This window comes from Myotis yumanensis, unplaced genomic scaffold, assembly GCF_028538775.1.
Source record: "Myotis yumanensis isolate MYYU_CA2020_CCGP unplaced genomic scaffold, mMyoYum1.0.hap1 SCAF_7, whole genome shotgun sequence".
NCBI classification, from domain to species: Eukaryota; Metazoa; Chordata; class Mammalia; order Chiroptera; family Vespertilionidae; genus Myotis; species Myotis yumanensis.
The window spans coordinates 60499815-60525453 of NW_027223758.1; the positions used below are offsets into that span (position 1 = coordinate 60499815).

Consider the following 25639-nt stretch of genomic DNA (forward strand, 5'->3'; position numbering starts at 1 on the left):
TTTTTGTCATACCAGGAAAAAAAGGCTCCTCCATTCACCCTTCCCTGGGGCACTGGGCACTGGCAATTGTTCCAGCTAACGCTGCAGTTTCTGCATGGCAGCCCAGGAAACACAGCCCAGAGGGAAGAAGGGTATGCAAGAAACAACAGTGAACCCTGGCTAATGTTTATGTAGCCTGACTGTCCAGGGACAATGCTAAGTGCTTTATGAGAATCGTTGGCTATTCTTGGAGCTACATTCATCTTATAAAGGACGTATTATTATTTCTTCCACTTTACAGATGAGGAAACCGAGGCATAGAAAGACTAAGTAATCTTCCCAGGATCTCACAGATACTAAAATGTACACCACAGATACTGAACACAGACCACTATGCCATACTTCTATGGATTGCAAAGAAAAAGGAGAATGAAATCCCACGTTGAGAAACTGGTGAGAATTAACCGTGTTTTGATCCTACTACTTCAACCAGAAGAAAATATTTCAATATCATGTTCTCACACTTTCATCAAACCCTTGCCAGCTTTTGTATGAATTGCTTAGTCATATGTATCAAAATGATACCAAACAGAAGAAAAACCATAGTGGAAAAACTTCAGGACAATCTATCAAGGAGGAATGGTTTAACTCTGATCAACTATGAAGCTGGGCATTGTTCTCACAATCTCTGTTATTCTCTAAGTCCCCGGATTGCAGACCAGGAAACAAGCCAAGAAAGGGACTGTGAGCTGTAAATCTGCAAAAGAGGAAAAGGATGCTATGAAGCATCTAAACACAATTTGTCATTTCTTAAGCCACATTACTGGCTGAACTGTGTTTCCCAAGTTTATATGCTAAAGTGCTACATCCTGGTACTTAAGAGTGTGGCTATATCTGAAAATAGTCTTTAAGGAGGTAATTAAGGTTAAATAAGGGTGGGACCTAATCCAATATGACTAATGTCTTCATAAGAAGAAAAGAACTGACACCACAGGCCAAGGGAGACTCTGTGAGGAAACAGCGAGAAGGTGGCCATCTGCACGCCAACGAGAGGCACCAGAAGAAATCAACCCACCAATATCTTGATCTTGGACTTCCAGATTCCAAAACTATGAGTAAAAAAAAATCTGCTCTTTAGACAGCCCTAAAAAGTAACAGAAGCTCTAATTCACCGATTGTGTATTGACGAACATATATATTAAAAAGTGAGGGATGCTCTGCTAATGTATAGAATTTCAAATCTTTGCTCAAATGAAATCCATGATATTTCTGTTGCTCTTTTTTTTTTTTTTTGCATGGTTGACTAAACTGCCTTTTTCCTTGATACAAGTTTGGCTGGACACAAATTGATGACACAGGGTTTTCACTGAATTCAGAGTCACTTCAGCCTTGCCAAACCTGCAGCTGATACAGCCAATTAAAACTCCACGTTCATCACTGTTTTCCACCGAGAGGGCTTTGTTAATGATCACTGAAACGCACATGAACAGTGTCACAGAAATAAAGTAAACACAGATCAAACACCAGTTTCTACAGAGGAATCCAGACAGGAATTTTCATGTGGGCCTCAATCTTAACTTAGATACATTAAATCCACCCCAGGCACAGAGATCTGAAAGAAACAGATAGCTTACTTGTTCAACATCAGAGGTTAGTTTCAGATGCATGTGGGGAAACGAGTCTCTCCCCTCCAGGGAGAGTCCAGCTGCTGCCTGCGGGACCTCTGCCTGTGATCTGCAGGGGGCCCAGATATGAGGACTCCCCTTCAGAAATTCTCCATACAGCACTTATCTGCCTCTGTGGCAGCAACCAAACAATGGATGGAAGAATGGTTTCTCTCTTACATGATGAAAATGAACTTTTCTCAGACAAAAGGGATTTAGGTTAAGAGTCAAATTACATTAAAAAGAGTTAAATGTATCTGAAAAGTAATATTGCTTAATTATCCCTATGAAAGTGGTGAATTTGTGTTTTGTAAGCTTTATATTTCATGACGTTATTAGAAACTATAATTCAAAATGATCATTTGACTTAATATGTGTTACTCCAAAATAAAGAAGCAATTATTTACTAGAAGGCTAATTACTAATGGCAGATATGAGGCACTTTAGGCTTTACAGAATATTGATCACTAAAATAGTTAATCAATTGATAATAATGTGAAATAGCAACAACAAGTAGCCAGAATAAGAAAACTTGGAGGCTCAGAAGTTTACTTGGCATGTTGGGATATGTGCAAAACACATTTTAGGTAAATCTTTTCTGGGCAACTACCTTAAAATGTCATTTCTATTATATTTTTGTTGGCTGTTTTACTGTTATCTCCTCAGATTAGGGCCTGTATACAAAATTAACAAACAAAAGAAAATAGTTTCATGAATGAGAAGAGAATCATGGAATAATATAGATTTTATTTTTCTTTAAACTTGGTGCTGTCATTAAAAGTGCAAAATGAACATGGCAAAGTGCATTCTCTTTTTCCCTCTTTATTTTCTTCTTGCTTTTTCTTTTTTCTTTTTTTTTTTGGTGGGGGGGTGGGGGGACTGGGTACCAGTAGTGACAAATTTAGATCAAGTAGGTTTCTCTCCTTAAAAGTCTTAAGACGTGTGTCTAAGAGTATCAAGGAATGCACTTTGGAACCAAACTCAGAGACGTCGAATAGACATGGAAGAAACGCCAGAATAAGAAAAATTATCTCCAGCAAATGGAGGGCACAGAGATATGAAGCCACCTAAAAGTAAACAGTAACCTCTAACAAGTGACCTGAAGATGGGATAGGGATGTTGAAAACACCTGTCAGAGTAGCTCTGTTCTTCATCATCCGGAAAAGCTATTTCACAAAGAGCCCACCAGGAGCTGTCCCAGGTCCACGTGCCATTGCTCCCATTTAAGGATGAGGAGTAGCAGTATTTCAAGGGTAAATGTCAACCACTTTAAGAAGTTAAAACTGCAAAGTCAGAGGTTGGTTTCCATTCCTCGTCTCAATGTATTTCTCCATGTAACTGTTCCCAATGCTCATTTCACCAGGTGTTCTGGAATGGTTTTGCTAAATTTGGTGGGATTAGTGGGAACACCTGTACTTCAAAAGCATAAGAAGCACGTTATCAGATGCCCTTTGCGGGGATCTTTACTTTTTCCCCACCTTGTAAGTGCCATGCAAGAGCCTAGCCCAGTGGTTCTCAACCTTCTGGCCCTTTAAATACAGTTCCTCAAGTTGTGACCCAACCATAAAGTTATTTTCGTTGCTACTTCATAACTGTAATGTTGCTACTATTATGAATTGTAATGTAAATATCTGATATGCAGGATGGTTTTAGGCGACCCCTGTGAAAGGGTCGTTTGACAGCCAAAGGGGTCGTGACCCACAGGTTGAGAACCGCTGGCCTAGCCCCTAATGAGATAAACCATCTTGTGAAATGTAGTTACAGGCCATTCCAGTACCCAAGACACACAAAGAGAGCCCTTCCCATCCCTGACTCCTAACTACCACCTCAGCCAGAGCTAACCAGTTTTCACCTATGAATATCTTAGCATTTGAAATTACCTTAGACTTTCCCCAAAATGCAGTGTCCAATTTGTTCATGTTGCAGCAGAGGTACCAATAACTAGCATCCCTTTTCCCCGCTCCAACTGTGGAAGAGGACTCAAAAATCTGCTATGGAAATTGAAGAAAGAAGTGAGCAATATTCCAGCAAAATTGGAGGCTGTAGCTCACAAGGGTGGCTGCAGAGGCACTCTACCTCTTGTGTCACAGGCTGAGAAGACATGTGCAAACCTGCTTGGTGGCCTTGTCCTGAGGGTCAGGAACCTGTGTGTCCAGTAAGTGAAGAGCAGAGAAGTGGCCCTAGAGAAGCAGGGTCTGCTCTTCCCCTGGGGAGGAGGAGGGATGGGCAGAGAAGCAGAGGAGTTACTCTCAGAGAAGCACACACGAGATTCATTCAATAAACATTGACTGTAGCAGGTATTACAAACACAGCAGTGAAGTGGAGGGCATGGCCAATATGGGCTGGATGACCTACTGTGAAAGAGAGAGGTTGCCCAAGTCTTCATGGAGAAGGACAGGTATTGAAGGTGTCTGGGTGTGGCCAGCTAAGTCTGGGGAAGGTCTGAGGCATCTCTGAAAAGAGGGGAAGACTGCGTAGGAGACGTCTAGGTAAAGACAGTAAAAGGGCAGAGGGACAGGGAACAAAAACCCCTTGGTAGCAGATCGAGTTGCCATCTAGAACCTGCAGGAGGCCTGGTTGGTTTGAGTATAGCAAGCGGGAGGGAGGCTGGTGAGGATGCAGGTCTTTGGATGGTAAAGCTTTTAGATCATTAGAGAACTTTTAAACCAAGAATTATGAGGTCACCAGGGATGAAAAGATCATGGAAATTGGACGTTGGTGCTGAGAAATCATGAGAGATGTTGGTGTTGACATAGTAAGAACCCAGACTAAAATAGAGGGGGGAAAGTGAGTGGGTCTTCAAGAGTTATCTAAATGTTCAAATGTGAGTGAGAAAGAAAACACAGAGACCAAGCAGGGCGTTCCAACTTCAGCCAGACCCTCTTCCCATCTCAGGAAGACAGGACAGGCCTCTCCCACGAGGCCACAGAGCCCACACTCCCCCTTTCTTTCCTCAGTCCCAGAGAATTTCTGGCTGAAAACTTTTGAAAACTCAACTTCCTTTCACTTTATCTCCTAGTCTTCACTTTGACCTCTCATGCCCCAATACACCCAGCAATGGTGAGGACCTTACAGTCTCACATCCCTTCTTCTCATCCTTTATCATGAGAAAACACAGTGTCATCACAGCGATGAAAGTAAAAGGCACTCCTAATCATTAAACCTCGAAAATCCAACTGGCGATACAATCTGAAAAAGCTGTGCAAATCTGTGCTTGACCAACTCCATTAAACACTAACCTGTTAGTTATACATTTACAACACCTAGAAACAATTTGTTTCTTTCCTTTGGTCATTAAATCCAGCTGAATCTTTTATTCTTTTAGCATTACAGACTAGAAAGCATTTTTTTTTTGAAGACTTTACTCTTTATGTGGAACTATGGTCTATATCTTATTTGAAGATTCTAATTTTTCTTTAGATATATCTGATTTCAATGCAATTAAACATAGAATTCCCATATGAGCCAGCAATTTCACTTCTGGGTATATACCCAAAAGATTGAAAGCAAGGACTCAAACAGATATTTGTACACCAATATCTACAGCAGCACTATTCACAATAACCCAAAAGATGGAAACAACCCAAATATCTGTCCATGGATAAATGGCTAAACAAGCTGTGGGATATCCATACATTGGAATATTTCTCAGCCTTAAAAAGGAACGAAATCCTACTATATCCCATAATATGAGTAAACTTGAATTATATTATACTAAGTAAAATAAGCCAGTCACAAAAGGACAAATACTGCATGATTTCATTTATATGAGTTACTTATAGAAGTCAAGTTCATAGAGGTAGGAAGTAGAATGGTGGTTGCCAGGGCTGGTGGGAGAGGAATATGGGAAGTTAATGTTCAATGGGTGCAGGGTTTCAGTTTGGGAAGATGAAATAGTTCTGGAGATTGAAGGTAGTGATGGCTGCACAACAATGTGAATATACTTAATGCCACAGCGCTGTACACTTAAAATATGTTTGAAATGATAAATTTTATGCTACGTATATTTTGTCACAAGAAAAAATGTGAAAATAGGGAGAATAGTGAATGGTATGAAAACTCAATTTTTGTTGGAAGATGGAGATTTCTAAATAGAATGTGGGTAGGAATGTGGTATTTTCAGTCAGGGACTAACTTTGGAGAAGCCAACTAAACCATCTGGAGGTCAAGCAGATAGCTCAGAGGGAACCTTTGAAAGCTAATCTTTCCCATGACCCTATTTCTGTCATGTTGTTACTAAGCTCTGATAGGCATGATGATGCTTCAAAAATATCATGAGGATTAAAAAAACAGACTGACAATTCTTACAATCACCTTCTAAATCAGAACCCCAAACCATCAGGGTTTGAAAATGAAAAGAGGCCCTGACCGAAGAGCCATAGTTCAAACAGAATGTTCCTCCTTGGTGCCATGTCCTAAACAGTGGGCAGCTGGCCTCGGGGAGCCCCACTTCTTGCCTGGCCCCGTGTATAAGTCTGGTATAAAGTTATAAATGATCCCAAATGGTGGCCATCTCAATGGAGGCCTATTAAATGGTTATTTCACTAGTTTTCTTGTGCTTCTATCATATGAAGAACAGAGGTAAATATCCTTTGATTACATGCCATAAAATACTAGAGAAAACAGAATATTTTAAATTATATTTTAAATTTAAATTTGCCCTGTCCAGGTGGCTCAGTTGGTTAGAGCATCATCCCATACACCAAAAGGTTGCAAGTTCAATTCCTGGTCAGGGCACATACTTGGGTTCAATCCCCTATCGGGGGTGTGTATGGAAGGCAACCAATCGATGTTTCTCTCTCACATAGATATTTCTATCTCTCTCTCTAAAAAATCAACAAAAACAGGTCTGCTGGTGAGGATTAAAAACAAAAAACAAAAAAACCCTGACAATTCTTAAAATCACCTCCATTAAAATCACCATATTTAATGGAGGAAAAAATTCATAGAAACTAGTGACTATCACTAGTCACTTTATGATTTACTTTGTAAAAAAATGATGAATAATAGCCTATATTTTATCAAAAAATATTACAGAGTGGATATAGGGGAACTCTCTATACTTTCCATTCAATTTTTCTATAAATCTAAAACTTCTCTACAAAATAAAGTCTATTAATTTAAAAAATAACAAAACAAAAAATCTATTTCCACAAAGTCTAATAGTTGTCCATTAATCTAATAAAGCTTTAACCACCCAGTTGGCTAATGAGTGGTTCTAAGACTCCATCAGATTTCTCAGGCTATCTTGGTTTGGACAGCTGTGGTTCCCAGCTAATTATCTGGAGGCTTTAATTTGATCTCACAGCTTCTCTGGGCTTCATTTCCGTACCTTATGGTGCATAAAGGGCAAGATAGAGCGAGTCAGCGCTCTCCAAGTATCTGCACAAATTTCAAAGGGACCATTGGTCTGAGGAAATGCATTGGCATAAACAGGCGGCTGTCCTAGTCACTAAAGAGGTTCTACTTTATCGTGATTTTGGCAGCTCTGTCCTCTCACCAAGACTGACGCTGACAGAATTAGACTTTCAGAACCACTCACCCCTCATTCCTCCAAAAGAAGAAGTGATAGCCAATTAGTAAAGTTTTAATTTCTTACAATCTATAAAATTATGAAACAAAATTTAATGTTTTCCATGATTCAGGCTTAAAATGAGAAACCCAGAGGGTGCTCTGTGTACATTATTTTCACTGCATTATTCACAATGAATAATGTGAAAAAAATATATGTGTGTGTGTGTGTGTGTGTGTGTGTGTATTCTTTGGATTTCTCACATCATTAGTATGGAATAATGACTAGGAAACATGTATAAAATTCACAAATCTCATATAAGGTATTACTATCAGATTTTTAGTCACTTTCCCCAAGTACAATAGTTATTCTCCTGATAACTGACACCTCTCAAAATATTTAGTTAATTCAATTTTTGTCTCTTTTGTTATAATACGACTTGAAAATTCTGTCCTGCTATTCAAATATCTAAAACCATGTTACAAAGTAATATAACTGCCTCAGTAGAGATTAATAATCATGGCATAATTTATACATGTGAAGATAATAAACAAGAACAAACATTGTTTAAGCATCTGAATTCAACCCAGTGATCCACAATACATAAACAACATGGTGACATAATGTAACTAATGTTTATTATACCTGAATAAATGATTTACTGACTGAATGAATTAATGAATTATCTGCTATTCAATTGGCACAGAACTAAAAACAAAAGAAAATTTTAATCTCCATACTGCTGAGGGTTTTGGTTGTGAGACACACATTTTCACTTATGTTAGTGAGTATATAAATTGAACAATACAAGGGGGCTAAAGTAGGCTAACAACAATAATAAATAATATAATAATTAATAAATTAATAATACACTAATAAACTCTGCTCCATGTACTGACAACTGTAAACCTACTTCTGTCAGCCCCTGTATGTTTTTCTAATTCACCAACCTGCTTTCTTTTTTTAAAGAAAAAATATTTTTATTGATTTCAGAGAGGAAGAGAGGAGAGAGAGAAACAACAATGATGAGAATCATTGATTGGATGCCTCCTGCATGCCCCCTACTGTGGATCAAGCCACAACCCAGGCATGTGCCCTGACCAGGAATTGAACCCCGGACCCTTCAGTCCCCATGCCAATGCTCTATCCACTGAGCCAAACCAGCTCGGGCTATTTTTATTTATTGATTGATTGATTTGAGAGAGAGAAACACCGACTTGTAGTTCCACTTATTTACTCATTCATTGGTTGATTCTTGCTCTAATCTACTGAGCTTCCTGGCCAGGGCCTGTGGCACCTTTATTTATAAAAGGCAAAAAAAACTGTAGCAACTATTGGGTAAATAAGTTCTAGAGCTATAATGCTTAATACACTCAATAATTCTGTATTAGAAACTTCAAAGAGGTTAAGAGACTAGACCTTAATTATTCTGAACACAAAAAAGAAAAGATAATCACTTGACATGATAGAGATGTTAGCTAGTGCTACTGTAGTAATTATATTGTAATATTTATAAATGCATCAAACCAACAAATTGTACATTATAAACTTATACAACATTACATGGCAATTATATTTCAATAAGAAAATAAATACAATAGGCACTGAAAAAAGAACTAAAATAACCTAAACAACCTAACAAGGGCATGGATAAACAAATTTTGATATATTCATGAGGTGAAATACTACTCAGAAATAAAAAATAAAACACCAATAAAATTAACAATGGATGATTCTCATAGGCATAATGCTAAGAGAAAGAAGTCAGACACAAAAAAATACATCATTTTTATTCCATTTATATGCTGTTACATAACAGGCAAAGCTAATCTAAACTGAAAAAAATATTCAGAACAGTAGTTCATCTTGCAAAGGGGAACATTCTGGAGCTGTGAAAATGTGCTGTATCCTGACAAGACTGTGGTTTACACCTATCTGTATGTATCAAAACTCATCCAACTATACCTTTAAGATGCATGCATTTCACTGTATGTAAACTGTATCTCAATGAAAAGAAAAAATAAAAGAAACATTTATTACAGGACTGGGTGAACTATTTTAGCTCCACAAACATGCCTTTCCCATGCTGCTCTCTCCTGTGCACCTTCCTCATTCCCTGCTCCCTTCCTTTGAGTTCTTCCTTTGGGTTGTCTTCCTGCCCACTAAGCTGCCCCTCTTATATATGTTCTCCTTCCATGAGTTCTCAACCCCTGCACATCCTACAGCCCAAGACTGAGCAGTCTGTGTAGTTGGCAATTTCCCCCACGAGACCAAAGCCCCTGAGGGCCAGGGTCGGCCCTAGATAACAACTGAAGTGACAGTGATAAAAACCAACATATAGCCCCTGGCCAGTGTGGCTTAGTTGGCTAGAGTGTTGTCCCTTGCACCTGAAGGTCACAGGTTCTATTGCAGAAGACAACCAATTGATGTGTCTCTTTCACATCAATTTCTCTCTCTCTCTCTCTCTCTCTCTCTCTCTCTCTCTCTCTCTCTCTCCCTCTCCCCTCCCTCTCCCTCTTTCTCCCTTCCTCCCTCTCTGGAATCAAAAGAAATAAAATAAATAAAAATTTTAAAAAAACAACCCAACATATATAAGGAACATATGTGTACGTTTTCCGTAGTAAGGGCCTTCCTTGGATGTCATTGCTGTCTTGGTCATTAATGAATCCTGCAGAGATCATGAATTATTAATATATTTAGTGCTCTCAGATATGATGGAATGCATCAAAAGGTAATTCCTGTTGTTAGAATTGCAAATGATTTTTTAAAAAACATTTTTCTGTATTTTTAAAAGGTTTTACTTTTATATCAGAACAAAGGAATTTTCTGTATAGAAAAAAGGTCAACTGAAGGCATTAAAAACAAAGAGCTTTTGAGGTATAGCTGAGCTACTTTGTTTTTTTATTTATTAAAACTTTCTTTTTAAAGATGAAGGTTGTTACAATTTGAGTAGATTACTAAGTAAAAAGCAAAAAAAAAAAAAGCAAATGCTGGAGTGAATTCCAACAGTACTGTAATTATCAAAGAAATATTTCTTTGGAAATTACAACTTATCTTTTTTTTTTTTAGCTTTAATATAACAGGAAGAAATAATTATTTCAGAATGGACCTCCCCTTCTTTCCATAAATACACAAAAAAGCTTTATTTTGAAGCCAAAACAGTCGGGGATCTGAAAGTATATTTTTACAGAATTTTGAAAACAATTTTCCCTAATTCACCAGAATTCTTTCCAAGGACCAGTCTAAGAAGAACTGATGAGTAAGATATACTGTAATAGTATGGCCATTCAAAACAAAAAGAGGGGGGAAAAGCGGGGGGAAAGTTTGGTAAACTAAATTTTGTTAAGTGGAGAAATGGTTTGGCAAACCACCATTGATAATACACAAGTGATAAGGTTTAAAAATAAAGCTTGTCAAGAAATGAAACTCCATATAGTTCTTAAAGCCTGACCTCAGTTACTTTCATTTATCCAGCTCACTTGTCATTAACATCGAACAAATGAAGGTACAATATCTGTATCCCCATCTCTGGTCCCCATTTGATCCTATAGCTCTGTCACCTACAGGCGTGGCACCTGGAAGATAAGCTGGGGGAGGCTGCCAGGAGAGACCTTTGCAAAGTAAGAGGCAGTGGTAGCTTTAGGGCTCAGATTCTTTACCCCCCTCCCGGCGACAACCAGGGTCGCTTCATGTTTCCTCCGTGTGAATCTCTGCTGACTTCAATGACTGGGTGGCTCATAGAGCACAGGGGAAGTGGCCTGTGTGACCCTGGAGGCCAACTCTACAGGGGACACAACTTCTGCCTCTTTCTCTGGAACGTTCATGCCGGAGCCCTGAACTGTCTCAGAACCAACCTACCTTAATGCCACCATGCTGTGAGGAGGCCAGTGGCCCACATGGAGGGCCACACAGAGCAATCCTGGGACCACATGAAGAGCGAGCCTGACCAGCCCCAGCTGCCCAAGCACCCTCTCCTGCTGCCAGGACACCCTCCCCAGCTTCACCACTGCCCCCACCCCAATCTCCCCCAGCACCCCTTTCCCAGCTGCTCCATCTCCGGAACCCAGGGACTGCAGCCTTAGACACGCCCACTCAATCAAGCCTTTCCTAAAATCTTGACCCACAGAAACCTAGATAGATATAAAATGAATGTTGTTGTTTTAAGCCATAAAGGTCTGCAGTGATTTCTTACACAGAAATAAACAACTGAAAGAGAAGCTGTGTGTGAGAAAATAAAATGAGATCATTAAAATGTGAAATATGTACCTATAAGAATAGCAGAGAACAGGACAAAGTAGGAAAAAAAATGTCTTAGTGTTGATTACTTCCAAATTGTAACGAAGAGCTTAAGATTTCTTCTAATCTATTCATTTTGCCAAACAAATTCAAGAAAAACTTAGTATTTTAAATTGGTTGAGACTAGTATACAGTAATAGAAAACTGAAAGGGAATCATTTTAAATAAACATGAGTGCACAGTAGGAGGAATTTCTACCCGTTTCCAGGAAGGGTCTCTGCCTGACCTTTTTAAAGAAACAGCCAAGACTCATTTGTAATGAGAAGCTCCAATTTACATGCAATTCTTGTTCTAAAAAGCTTTCAAGATTTTCAGTCTTAAAAAATGTGCCTATTCTTTTCTTATTTACCCTGTCATTGTGCTTAGCAAACACTCTCTATTGGATAGTACAATAATAAACCTCAATCTAGTTCTGGTCAATTTTTCAGAAATTTTGGGGGAAAAAACAACAGACATTCAAATTAATGAGGTTTTATAAAACCCAGCAAACAAGCAGCTCTTGTCTAGGGCTTTGCATAAAACAAAGGCCCCTCTGTGATTATGTTCCCACAACAAAGTGCTACTTCCTAATTAAACCTACACAGAAAACAAAGCCATTCTTCAAAAGGCAGCTTTATTTTCAATGCCTTAGGAAACGTTTCCTTTTTTATGAAATGTATTTAGTCTTCTAAAGGAACATTACAAATTTTCACTCACAAATCTGACCACTCCTAGTAAAATTTTCACCCAGGTTTAAACCTTTTTTTAAAGGAGAACACAAAACACTGATTCATTTTCCTGTTTCTTGGCCAAAAACACATTAGGTAGCACCCAGATCTACCAGTAACAGCAAACGCATGAACAAGTGTTAAAACTCTGCCTCAATGGAGGGGGAAAGGACCCTTTGAGCCACAATGCAACCTGGGCAAAGAGAATAAGCAGAGGGGCTTGGGAAGAATCTGAACACTCCCAAATCAGGAGGAAATTGTAAGAGCTCCTGCCGTTTTTCCTATAAAATCATAATTCAAGGGGAAACAGTGATAGGAAACCAAGAATAAATGAGGTGGGATTGTCGCATAATATAGAAGGAACCAGGGGACCTGATTTTCAATCCGAGCTTAGTACACATATATGGATTCTACATGCTATACATAGGTTATATACTACATATAATTCTAAAACACTATATTACTAAATTCTACATTATTCTAAATTCTATAACACAACATTCTATATACTACACATAATCTATATACTATATACAGATTTACATATATACATTATATTTACATATTTGTATATAATATATAGATTCCTATACAATACAGGCAATCAACATTCCTTCTGAAAGGAATAATCAAAATAAAAAACTAATCACAAACTTGAAATATGAACCTTAAAATTGATACGTATTCACTTCATTACTTCACTGGCATACATACGAGAGCCATCATTTTTTCATCCATAGCAGAAAAAAAAAAAGCAAAATGTGTGGCATGGGAATTCTTATGCAAATCATGGGTAAGCCACATAGAAGAATACTGATGCAACTTTAATTATATTGGGAAATGCTCCTGCTCTGAAGTTAAATAAAACATCAGGACATAAGCATGTAGGACATAAATCTCAGCCTAAGGGATTGTATCACCCAGTGATGCAGATAGAACCCAGGCCCTTGAAGCTCAGTAAGTCCTTACCCTTGAGCAAGTTCCTTAGCTCTCTGTTTTAGTTTTTGTCATTTGTCAAAAGGAGATCACAATAGAACCAAATTCATAGGGTGAATATGACGATTCAATGACATAACCCCCATCAGGGGCTGAGCACAAGGTCTGGCCGACATTAAGCATGCAAGAAATGATACCGCTGCATCACTGAATGCACAGAAAAGCATGCAAACGTCTAAAAGTAAAATGCTGATATTAGCAGGGGTTGCTTCAGAGTGAAGGGAAAGGATCATAAGTTTTTCTACCTCTTTACACTTATTGTACCTTCTATGTGTTTTTCTACAATTATCCCATTTTACTTTTCTAACATGACAAAAAAAAAATAGAATTGACTTATGAATTTACTTTCTCAAAATCTGCTTAATTGCACTTCTTGCCTAACCCTATTAGCTAACCTCTATTAGATTATAGGAAGGTCTTGTTTAAAGATTTTCTTGGTGAAAGCTGAAGATCTCCGGGACGTCTCAGTCACCTGCGGATTACAAACATGACAGGGAGAAAGGAAACGTTTGCTTAGCATGAGGAATTTGTCAGGCCCTCGGCCAGGAGCGGCCCTCCTTCTTAATGCTACAGCATTCTATTTGTAAACGAGGAAAACATAGCACCCCCTACACTTTACACATCTCCCCCACACCGTACAACCCAAAACAATAATAAATACGTACATGCATACATAAATAGAACTGCTAACACTTTTTCTCCACCACCACTGTCCTTCTTAAAGTCACAGTACCAAGGTGTCACCCTATGGCAGGCTCTCAGCTAAGATCCAAGGACACCTAGTCTGTCAATGCATCAGAAGGCAGTCCATGATTCCACCACAAGAATTCTAAATTTTGCATCTTCATCCCAAGGTTTATCTAAAAACTTAATATGAGCATATTCAAGATCAGTATATATATATAGTGAAAGTCCTTTGTAACAAAATTCTGCTCCAGGATTTTAAAACTGCATCTCTGTTCTTCTTTCATTGGCCAGGTACAAGTAATCACCTACTGAGAAGATAGTATTTGTGTGGATTGCCAAGCAAATCTACCTTTTAAACTCTGTTTTGTGGGGCTTTGAGTGGAGGTACTAGCAGGAGGCTGAGATACTAGAGGAGGCAGGGAGGCTGGAGGAGGGAGGCAGGGAGGCAGGGAGGCTGGGAGGGGTATTGCTCCTCTCTGTGTACCTGCTGTTCTGCTGGTGCCCTTCACCTGGCTACAGCACTTGACTGCAGTGTCCAGCCGCCCAGTATTCCCCATATGAGCCTCCTCATCACCAATCAGAGGTAAAACATTCTCTTCCAAGCCTGTAGGTGCAAATAACCCATCAATCACCTCCCTAAGTTCTTCCTCAGCCCTTACTATCTCAGCGCTATCCTGGAACTCCCTTTCCACTTCTCCAACACTATTTAGCCAGTCCCTCACACTAGATATGTTCCTTTAAATACCTGGTATGATTTCTGCTTCCGTGATTGGACCCTGGCTGATACATAACAGCATGTATTTCATATACATTAACTTTTTAAAATTGTAGTAAAATATACATGACACAAAAATTACCATTTTAGCCATTTTTCAGTGCACAGTTCAGTGGCATTAAGTAATTCACATTGTTGTGCAACCAACACCACCATCCACCTCCAGAACTTTTTCATCTTCCCAAACTGAAATTCTGCACCCATGAAACAGTAACTCCTCACCCCTCCCCATGTGTTGCATGTATCAGAATTTGCTTCCTTCTTAAGGCAGAATAATATTCTATCCTATGCATATGCCATATTTCGTTTACCCATTCACTCTTAGACACTTGGGTTGCTTCCACCTTTTAGCTGTTGTGAATAGTGCTGCTATGAATATAGCTGTGAAATATCTCTCTGAATTCCTGCTTCCGATTTCTTTGAGAATATACCTAGAAGTGGAAATGCCGGATCACATGGAAATTCTATGTTTACCTTTTGGAAGAATCACCACAGCACTGCATCGTTTTACATTCTTACCAGCAAGGCATGAGGGGCAGCTGCTCTTCATCCTCCCCATCCCTTATTTTCTGTTTTCAATTTTTTTTACAATAGCCATGTTAATGAGTGTGCAGTGGTATCTCATTGTGGCTTTAACTTTCATTTCCCTAATGAGTAAAGATGTTGAGTATCTTGTCTCCTACCCAGTGTATTAACTTTTAAAGTAGTGTGTCTCAAACTGGAAATCCTTGGGGTCTTTTATCGAGAAGCTTTACCATAAAGTGTACCTAGTAATAGAATTATCAGGGCCTGAAAGATTGGAGACAGTTATACAATTCAAGATTTATCAAATGTGCAAGCTCTCTTTCTCTTGGAAGAATTTCTGTAAAATTCTAAGTTGTCACAAAAGGTCCCTGGCTCACTCTCGTGGTGTAGTGCTAAAGAAACTAACACAAGTATGTTAGTCTTACGTTTGTTATTTTCCTTAAAGCAAAAATACCACACTCACTCAATACCCAAAGATTTTCATAAAAGTAAAGTATTACTAAGTACCTAAGTGTTAATTCTAAAATGTTGTGAGTCGATGTAAAAAATAAATAGTAAGCACTATTTTGAAGAAGTAAATAAATCATTCCTCTTGTAATATGTTACTAAAGCAAACACTCTGTAGTTTTAAATCTTATTGCAAACCACACAACATTTATAGAGTTTCTGATAACACCACTTTTTATTTTCTTCAGTTTATCTTTCAGGCAGCCAAACACCATACACTGAAGCTAAAAAAATATCATAATTTCAATGGGATGATCAGACAGAGAATCAAGATCGGGATCTATGTCTTCAGCATAGCCAACACAGAATGAAAGTGACTAATTTGGTCATGAAACCTCAGGCGCTGACATGATATTAAAGTGCATGAACACATTTATAATATGAAGCTGTTATGACTCCTGATTATATTAAAGCCTATAAATTTACTTTAGAAACCTACACTTTAATTGCACATTTTTACAGGAATGTAACAAAGAAGTCAAAAGGCTTGTTTATTGATTGTCATCTTTTAATCAGGCTGCAAACAAAAAAAGAGGAGGGGAATGTGAAAAAGCATTTATTAGCACCGCAATGATTCACTCAGTGCCTCAACTCTGCCAATGCCTGGGCCTGCAAGAGTGAACCAGGCAACCCTCAAGAAATATTAACCGGGAAAGGAAAGGAAAGAAAAGAGAGAGAAGAGGAGGAGGAAGAGGAAGAAGACAGCTGTGGCCTCTGCCTTAGCTGGGTGTATAATCCAGAAATTAACTAGTACCTGGCTAATGGCTGGCTTGCCAGAGAAACATGCAGATTTGGCAATAGGAAAAAGTCATCAGAAGGTGTAGCCATGCTCTAGATTGGAGTGTCAGTGAGACCTGAAAACAAGGGTGTGATGTGGGAGAAAAAGATGACTTTATAAGGGAGAGATCGGGCTGTCAACACCTACACAGGATTCAAATTTCGTCTCATTACAACAGAGACAACCAAGCTGGGGTGCAACCGAAGTAGCCATTTAACTGGACTTTCGAGTCTTTAGAGCTAACTTTAGTTTGTAGGAAATAGAGAGTGTAAGGAACAAGTTAACAAAACCATGATGAAACAATCTGACAGACCCAGAATGTGGCCTGTTCTACAAGACTATTAGCCTAGCCCAGTGATGGCGAACCTTTTGAGTTCGGCGTGTCAGCATTTTGAAAAACCCTAACTTAACTCTGGTGCTGTGTCACATATAGAATTTTTTTGATATTTGCAACCATAGTAAAACAAAGATTTATATTTTTGATATTTATTTTATATATTTAAATGCCATTTAACAAAGAAAAATCAACCAAAAAAATGAGTTCGCGTGTCACCTCTGACACGCATGTCATAGGTTCGCCATCACTGGCCTAACCTGTTTAAAATGTCAGTATAATTTTAAAAACTTGGATTAGAAGAAATTTAAGAAGCGCAACAATCAAATGCAATGCATGTTTCTTACTGGATCCTGGTTTGGAAAAAAAAAAAAAAAAAAACACCTATAAAAGACACTGGTGGCTAAATTAGGAAAATTGGGTACAGATGTAAAAATAGTTATTAGCTAATTACTGTTAATTGTGTGAGAGTTGCTAAGGGCATGGTGCCTATTCAGAACAAATGTCTTATTTTTAGAAGATTCAAAAAATACTGTATTGGCACAATGTCACAATGACTGCATTTAACTTGAAAAAGTGTTCAGCAAGCTGAGAAAAACAAAACAATGTTGAAAAATCCCTGAGCCTCAAGGGAGGGTATATGCATGTCACAATAATATTCTTTCTACACAATTAAATATATCCAAAATAAAAAGGCTCAATAAATAAATACATCTGAGAAAGTTTTGCTCAAATGTAAACATAATGCACTTTTTTAAAAAAAAATGAAAGCACAGCAGAGATTTTGCATTGTGTAAAAGGTAAAGAAATCACTGAGCACTAATTATTTTAAACAATCTTAATTTTTAAGCTTATCTTAAAACACTAGAAATTACCTAGCAGTTTATAACTGTATGCACAGCTGACCCTTGAACAGCATGGGTTTTAATTCAATAAATTCCTGTAGTGTTTTCAGTTCCTGGTTGGGAATCTGTAGATGCAGAGTGCCCCTAACTCACTCCTGTGTTATTCAAGGGTCAACTGCACATGCCTGTTTTTAAAATATGCCTTAAAGACCTAAAACTGATACCCCTGTGGTATTTCTCAAGCTGACGCAATTCAACCTAAAGCAAAAGGTTTCCCTTCCGGATGAAGTCAAGCGTGACATGTTGCAAGACAAAGGACAGCCTAAGATGCATTTGAAGTCAGTGCATAAAATGTCCAGCAGTTTCTTTGGCCAAACTCATATAACACCACATTTCTGATTAAAATGGTTACACTTTTTCCCTTAAAAAAGGAAAATAAATTGAAAAGGTGATGGGAAAATCAAATTCTCCTGCAGAAGCATCCTTCTGACTGAAATAAAAACAAAGTCCAGGGTGGCCTGGCCAGTGTGGCTCAGTTGTTCCCATGCATCGAGAGGTCACTGGTTCAATTCTGATCAGGTACATGCCTGGGTTGTGGGCCCAATCCTCAGTGAGGGGGTGAAAGGAAACAGCTAACCAATGTTTCTCTCTTATCAATGTTTTCTCTGTCTCCTCTCTCTCTCTCTCCCCCTCTCACTTCTTCTCTCTCTCTCTAAAATCAATAAAAATGTATTTTAAAAAACAAATTCCATGGCAAAAAGGTACTTCCTTTATCTATTTTTCTCTAGGTGGGTTTGAAAATATTAAAGCATGACATTAATTCAGGACATATGGCTGAAAAGCATCAGAAATGTTATTTTACTTACATAATACTATGAACCTAAACTTGGAAAAATGTCTCCTGAGCTGTACATGTTGGTCATTACCTTATTTACTGTTATAAGAGATCAAAAGTTCCTTGCACATAAATATACACAGAATTGCCGTGTCTTCTCCTTAAAATCTTGCACATTTTTAAACTATTACCTATTCAAAGAATTATAATAACTCATCATTAACTCTCCAAAATTCCTATTACAATCCTAGAGTGCACATTTCAACTATTTGTCTCAACTGACATTTTACATGATATTGAAGAGTTCTAACAAAAGAGAATCAAATGGAAATAAATAAGAATATCATGCAATGGCTTTTCTTGAGAACTGAAATCAAATTGTGACAATAGCTGACATCTCTCTTTTTCATCCCTTGACTCAGATAATTTTTACCCATTTCCAGAAATTTGGGTGCAACCAGGGCCCATACCATATTTTTCTCCATTCTACTGCATGGTCTTGAAGCAAATCCAGAGGATGCAAGTGTGGCCTGAGCCAATTATACCTTGTCTTTCCCAACTCAAGCTGAAGGCTTGCTCACAGAAGTACTGGACTACTCCACCTTACTCATGTCCCTCACAGACAGCATGACAAGGGTGAGGCATGGTCAAGAGGTTTAACACTATTCTCCTTTGTTTCTAAGCCTTATTTTCTACAGTAACTTGGCACAGTGATAATCCATCTACACTAATAAAAGAGAAAAATGGTAATTGGCATACGACCGCTACCCTTCCGATTGGCTAATCAGCATATCCTTATGCAAATTAACTGTCAGCCAAGATGGCGGCCGGCAGCCAGGCAGCTGGAAGCGAACGTGAGGCTTGCTTGCTCCAGTGACTGCAGATTCCAACGTTCCCCGCCTGACTTGCCGGACTCTGAGCTGGCAGTTTGAAACATTCTAACAAATATAGCAGGCTGGGATCTCAAAGCTGAAGTTATACATTGTTTCGATTATAGAACGGCAAACAAACCAGCAGCGGAAGCCTCAGAGCTAGAGCCAGAGCTAAAGCTGGCCCAGAAGAAAAAAAAAAAAAGAAAAAAAGGAGTGGTTGGGAGCTTCAGTCAAAACCCCTAGCCTGAAAGCAGTCCTCAGGCCCTCACCCAGACTGGCCAGGCACCCCAGTGGGGACCCCCACCCTGAAGGGTGTGTGACCAGCTGCAAACAGCCATCATCCCCTCATCCAGGCTGGCCAGGCACCCCAGTGGGGACCCCCACCCTGATCCAGGACACCCTTCAGGGCAAACCAGCCGGCCCCCAGGCCTCTAGCCTATATAGTAAAAGGGTAATATGCCTCCCAGCACAGGGATCAGCGGAGCCACGAGGCCTCCTGGCACCAGATCAGCATGACAGGGGGCAGCGCCCAAACCCCCTGATCGCCCTGCGGCTCTGTGTGTGACAGGGTGTGGCGTCCCAACACCCTGATCGGCCCTGCTCTGTGTGTGACAGGGGGTGGTGCCCCAACCCCCCCTCCCCACGGGCCCTGCTCTGTGTGTGACGGGGTAGAGCCATAACCTCCCCATCGGCCCTGCCCTGAGTGTGACAGTGGGGGCGCCCCAACCCCCTGATTGGCCCTGCTCTGTGGGTGACAGGGGGCGGTGCCCTAACTCCCCTATCGGCCCTACTCTGTGCGTGACAGGGGGGAGCTCCCCAGCCCCCTGATGGGCCCTGCTCTGTGCGTGACAGGGGGGAGCTCCCCAACCCCCTGATGGGCCCTGTTCTGTGCATGATGAGGGGGGGGGGCAGTGCCCCAACCCCCTGATTGGCCCTGCTCTGTGAGTGACAGGGGTCAGTGCCCCAACCCCCTGATGGGCCCTGCTCTGTGAGTGACAGGGGGCAGCGCCCCAACCCCCTGATTGGCCCTGCTCTGTGCATCACAGGGGGTGGCGCCGCAACCTCCCCATTGAACCTGCCTTGAGTGTGACAGGGGGCGGTGCCCCAACCCCCCAATCAGCCCTACCCTGAGCGTGACTGAGGGTGGCATCGCAACCTCCCAATCTGCCCTGCTCTGTGCATGACAGGGGGCGGTGCCCCAACTTCCCAATCAGCCCTGCTCTGAGCCCGACCAGGGGCTGCACCTAGGGATTGGGCTTGCCCTCTGCCACTCAGGAGCAGGCCTAAGCCAGCAGATCATTATCTCCCGAGGGGTCCCAGACTGCGAGAGGGCACAGGCCGGGCTGAGGAACCCCCTCTTCCCCCCTGAGTGCACAAATTTTTGTGCACCGGGCCTTTAGTATATATATAAAAGCCTAAACGACCAAAGGACTGAACGCAGGAGCTGCCTCCTGATGGTCAGTGCGCTCCCACTGCCAACCTCCCAAGGTCGGCCAATGTCCCACAGTCCCTCCCCCTGACCGGCCAACCTCCTGCAGTCTCCCCCACCCCCCAGCCAGCCAACCCCAATCACCCCAATATGGACTAGGCAAGACAGCCCCGATCGGGCCCAATTGCTGGCCAGGTCGAGGGACCCCAACTGTGCATGAATTCGTGCACCAGAACTCTAGTAGCAAGATAATAAGCTTGAAAGGCAGAAAACACATGGATGTGTCTGTCGTCATCTAGTACACAGTCTGACATAGGCCCTGCTGACTTAGTTTCTAAGAACATCAAACCCCACTGAAAAAAATTTCACTCATTTTCTCAAAGATTCCTGGGAATGAGAAATGTGACAAGCAATGGTACCATGGACTACTTTTGTATATCGCTGAACTTCACCTTGCAGAAAAACAGTGAGAACAGAACGTAAACATGGTTAGAAATAAGGCAGACTTTCCCAAAGGTCAACAACCCATAGATATTCTTCAACAGTTCTTGCCTTACCTACCTGTCTTAAGTCCAAAGTGATTGTGACCCAGTGATATTCTCTCCCATTTTGAATACTGGGACTTTGCCACCAGTTATTGGTGCCATCTATCGCATTTGATATTGGATGGCGTTCTGTTAAAAAAAAAAAAAAGAAACATAATACCCTCTAGATCCATCCATGTTGTCACAAATAGCATGATTTTATTCTTTTTTATGGCTGAGCAATATTCCACTGTATATATGTACCACATCATCTTTACCCATTTATCTATCGATGGGCACTTAGGTTGCTTCTAAGTCTTAACTATTGCAAATAATGCTGCAATGAACGTAGGGATACATATGCCTTTTTAAATTAGTGTTCGGGGTTTCTTTGGATAAATACACAAAAGTGGAACTTCTGGGTCATATGGTAATTCTATTTATAATTTTTTTACGAACCTCCATACTACGTTCTATAGTGGCTGAAACTAATATAATATTTCATATCAACTGTAATTAAACAAAATTATAAAAAATAAAAATATAAGAGGAATAAAAATATGCATACCTCTCAGCTTTTGGTTTAAAATTTTTAACTTCTAAACTGTATGCTAATGGAAATGAATAGCAGTGAAGGTTGACACAGTTCTCACGGTTTCCTAATAAAATACTTCATAATCATTTCAAAACATATAGATTCCCACGGGTACTTCCAAGTAGAAGGAGCAACACTTGCCTTTGGGGTTGGCACTGTTGCCATCACAGATCCGGCACTGGGGGTTTCGCACAGGTCGACCGGGCACGTGCTCCACGAGTTTGCAGAACATCTCAGGCCCCTTCTCACCGCAGGTGGCATTGGTGATGATGTGAGCATTGCTGGCAAGATTGAGAATGGCAGGAAACAGGCCTGAAAGTGAAAATTCACCAAATCAGTTCAGCCACTTGAAATAGAAAAGGATAGGGTTACTTCATCTCACTTTTCAGGTGAATCAGAGATTGGAAATCTATGTGCTGAGTGAAGGAAGTCTTACACAAAAGCAGTTACATAGTGGTTTCATTTATATGAAATTCTAGGACAAGACAAACTCATCTACGAGAAGAAACTCTGACCAGCAGTGGCAGAGGGTGGGGATTTACTATGAAGGAACACGAGGAAACTTTCTGAGGTAATAAAATCATACGATGCTATTGTGAAAAATCATAGAAGGCATGAGATTTGAGTTGATTGGTATGTCCCACTCTACGTAAATTTTGCCTCAATTTTAGAAAATCATAAAAAATGTTGGTGTAATTGCTGAACAGTTTAGGAGTAAAGTGTACTCACTTTGAAATGCACCAAAAAATAAGCTGGATTGATGGGTAGGCAGAGATGGTTACAGGGACAGACAGGTAACAAAGTGGAGTAAAATGCTCACTGTAGACTCTCAGTGGGAAGATAGATGTTCACTGTACAGTTCTTTCTGCTTTTCTGATGCAAATTTTTCATGAAATGTTGGGAAAATAGATTTTAAGAAGTTTCAAATGATCCAGTGCACATATATGCCAATGAGATTCAAACACCTTTCACTTAAAAGAAGGGCATCCATTTCCTTCCCATGTTGTTCCAGTCGCCTCTGCCAGCACTTACAAGGTCTCTCCTATCATTACCCAGGATACTTTTCTCTCTCCTCCTCCTTTCTGGCCTCTTTTCTTTGGTGAGTAAAACTTGAGAGCACAAAGATCTATTTTTTTCCAAATTCTCTTCAATTCAGTAGTAATCTTTGCCTTTGTACAGTTCTTTTGTCTCCAGTGAATTTTATCTTTAAGCAGCTGGTCCAAATTATTCAGAAAACAATTTTTCGATGACTGTGCGAAAAATACCTCCATTAGGTTCTTTAGAGATTTGACTTTATCTTGGGATAATAGCAGTGAGATTCTATGAAGACCCAGAAAGCACATGTACAGGATGTTAAAGAGGCTTCTACATGAAAGGGCATCGTGAATGGAGATAGAGTATTGAAAGGTGGGGTCTTAGCTAAGTGGGGTTTTTCTAATTTACTAGAAGTTGATCTTCAAAGATCACAGAAGATAATCCTTTCTTTATAAAGAATATAGAGTCAGTGTTATTTCTGAAATATTTCCTTTCCAGTGAAATTTTTTAAAAGCACAATCTAACGTTAGTAATATGGAAGGAATTCATGTCTTCGACTTTTATTTTTTTTAGGTACTGCTTAATCTTGTCAATAATCTTTATTATAAATATTTTAATGATTTAATTTATAAAATAAAAATGATTATTTTTGTAAGAGTTCCTAAATTTAAAGACTTGCCATCTACCTAAAAAAGGTAACTTTTTTTAAAAGTGAGCCATCTTTATTTTTTTATCTTTTTATATTTTTAATTTAAATTCTTTATTGTTTAAAGTAATACATGAGTCTCCTTTTTCCCTTATTGACCACTCCCCAGCCGCTGCCACCCCCCAGCACATGACCTCACCCCCCTGTCTGTGTCCGTTGGTTATGCTCATGTGCATGCATACAAGTCCTTTGGTTGATCTCTTAACCCCCACCAGTCCCACCTTCCCTCATAGTTTGAACAGTCTGTTCGATGCTTCTATGTCTCTGGTTCTATTTTTGTTCATTGGTGTATGTTGTTCATTATATTCCACAAATGAGTGAGATCATGTGATATTTATCTTTCTCTGACTGGCTAAAAAGTAACTTATTAGTCTTTCAAAGACTTTCCATATAAAACAGAGCTACCTATTAGTAGTTCTATCACAGCAGAATGACCCTATTCAAGTCAACAGTCCCTTAGCTTCTCAATAGAAAATAGTAATTGGATATTTGTATGTTAGAGCATTAATTATTAATTTTGGAGCATAACACAGACACATCATATACTATCTTTAATATGTTATATTATATTTTCATTTTTAACTTAAAGTTTTTCATTTTTATCATATTCCTTTAAAGGGATTTATTTTTTAATCAAAAAGCCTTTATGAGGAAACAGATGAATCTTTATCTTTAATTATGCAGTTCCCCAAATTAGTATTTTTTTTTAAATTTTGTTTTATTGCTTAAAGTATTACAAAGAGTATTACATATGTCTCCTTTTTTCCCCCCACCCCCTTGACCTTCCCCCGGCCTCCCCTACCCCCCAGTGTCTTGTGTCCATTACTTATGCTTATTAATCCTCACCTGAGGACATGCTTAGAGGGAGGGAGGGGGGAGGAGAAAGAGAGAGAGAAAAAGAGAGAGAGAGAAACATCGATGTGAGAGAGAAACATCGATCAGTTGCCTTTTATATGTGACTGGGGATCGAACCACAACCTGTGTATGTGCCCTGACTGGGAATTGAACAGGCAACTTTTCAGTGCACAGGACAATGCTCAACCAACTGAGCCACTCCAGCTGGGCCCAAATTATTATTTCTATCAACCACTAGTTAGACACTTACACTTTATGGAATGATCTACTTCTTGAAGTGACATGTAATTCTTGGGAGTGATACTTAAATGGCAGAAGGAGCTGATATTTATTGTTTGATACTGAGATAAATATTAATTTTCTCCATCGTTTATGACCATAACATTCTAGTTATCTAGTTCGAATGTATCTTATGAGTTAACAATTGCAAATACAATATGGTTTTAAACTGTGGTGTCTTTTTTATCCGAATACCTAAGTGATGTTTTCCTGGCTCTGAAGCACATGTATGCATTTAGATTTGCAGTACAATCAACTCTCTCCATTCCCTTCCGCAGGCTAGCCAAGCAAGGGAGAGAAGCCAAGGTCACCGGTACTGATTTAACAATGCATTTTTCTATCAACAAACACTTCACCAGATAAATTGACAAATGCTCCCACTGTTCTTTATTCTCCCCTCCAGTTGCTCCACATCAAGAGAACTCCCCACTTTCTGCCCAGGGCTCCCTCCCATCCAGGAGACCTTGAGTTACTGGAAGGAGTGGGGGTGATAGGGGTGGGGCAGTCTTGAGGGCACCCTGCTTGCTGTTCTCAGGAGTCTATGCTCTGAATCCCTGAGAAAAGGAAGGCCAAATGTGGACATAAAAATAGTATTTCAGTTGTACTAATCAGTATCAGGTAATTCTTGCCCTAGAAAGGCTGTAAAGAACTTCCATATTTCCTTACCTTGCTGGTATTCTAAGTATGCTTTTTTTAAATTAAAAATAAAAGATAAATTCCTTTGTCAGCATGGCTATGTAAAAAAATAACTTTAAATAATTAATTTCAAAAATATACCCTGGTTATCTTTCCCTAGAATTAAATAAATCTTTCTTCTCAGATATACTAGTATTTGAATAAAAACTATTTACTAAAATTATTATTCCTTATATATATTACATTTACTCTTCATAGTTATTATTAT

At 39.5% G+C, this 25639-nt stretch overlaps 1 protein-coding gene across 1 annotated transcript in view; it reads right to left on the minus strand.

Annotated features, from left to right (window-relative positions):
- The window catches only part of LAMA1 (laminin subunit alpha 1), a 155728-nt gene that overhangs the window by 104758 nt on the left and 25331 nt on the right, over positions 1-25639 (minus strand). The window contains exons 2-3 of the mRNA XM_070420638.1: positions 22002-22172; positions 21303-21415 (exon numbers count right to left, since the gene is read on the minus strand). Of these exons, the coding sequence (XP_070276739.1) occupies positions 21303-21415; positions 22002-22172 (284 nt within the window). The remainder of the gene's footprint in view (positions 1-21302; positions 21416-22001; positions 22173-25639) is intronic.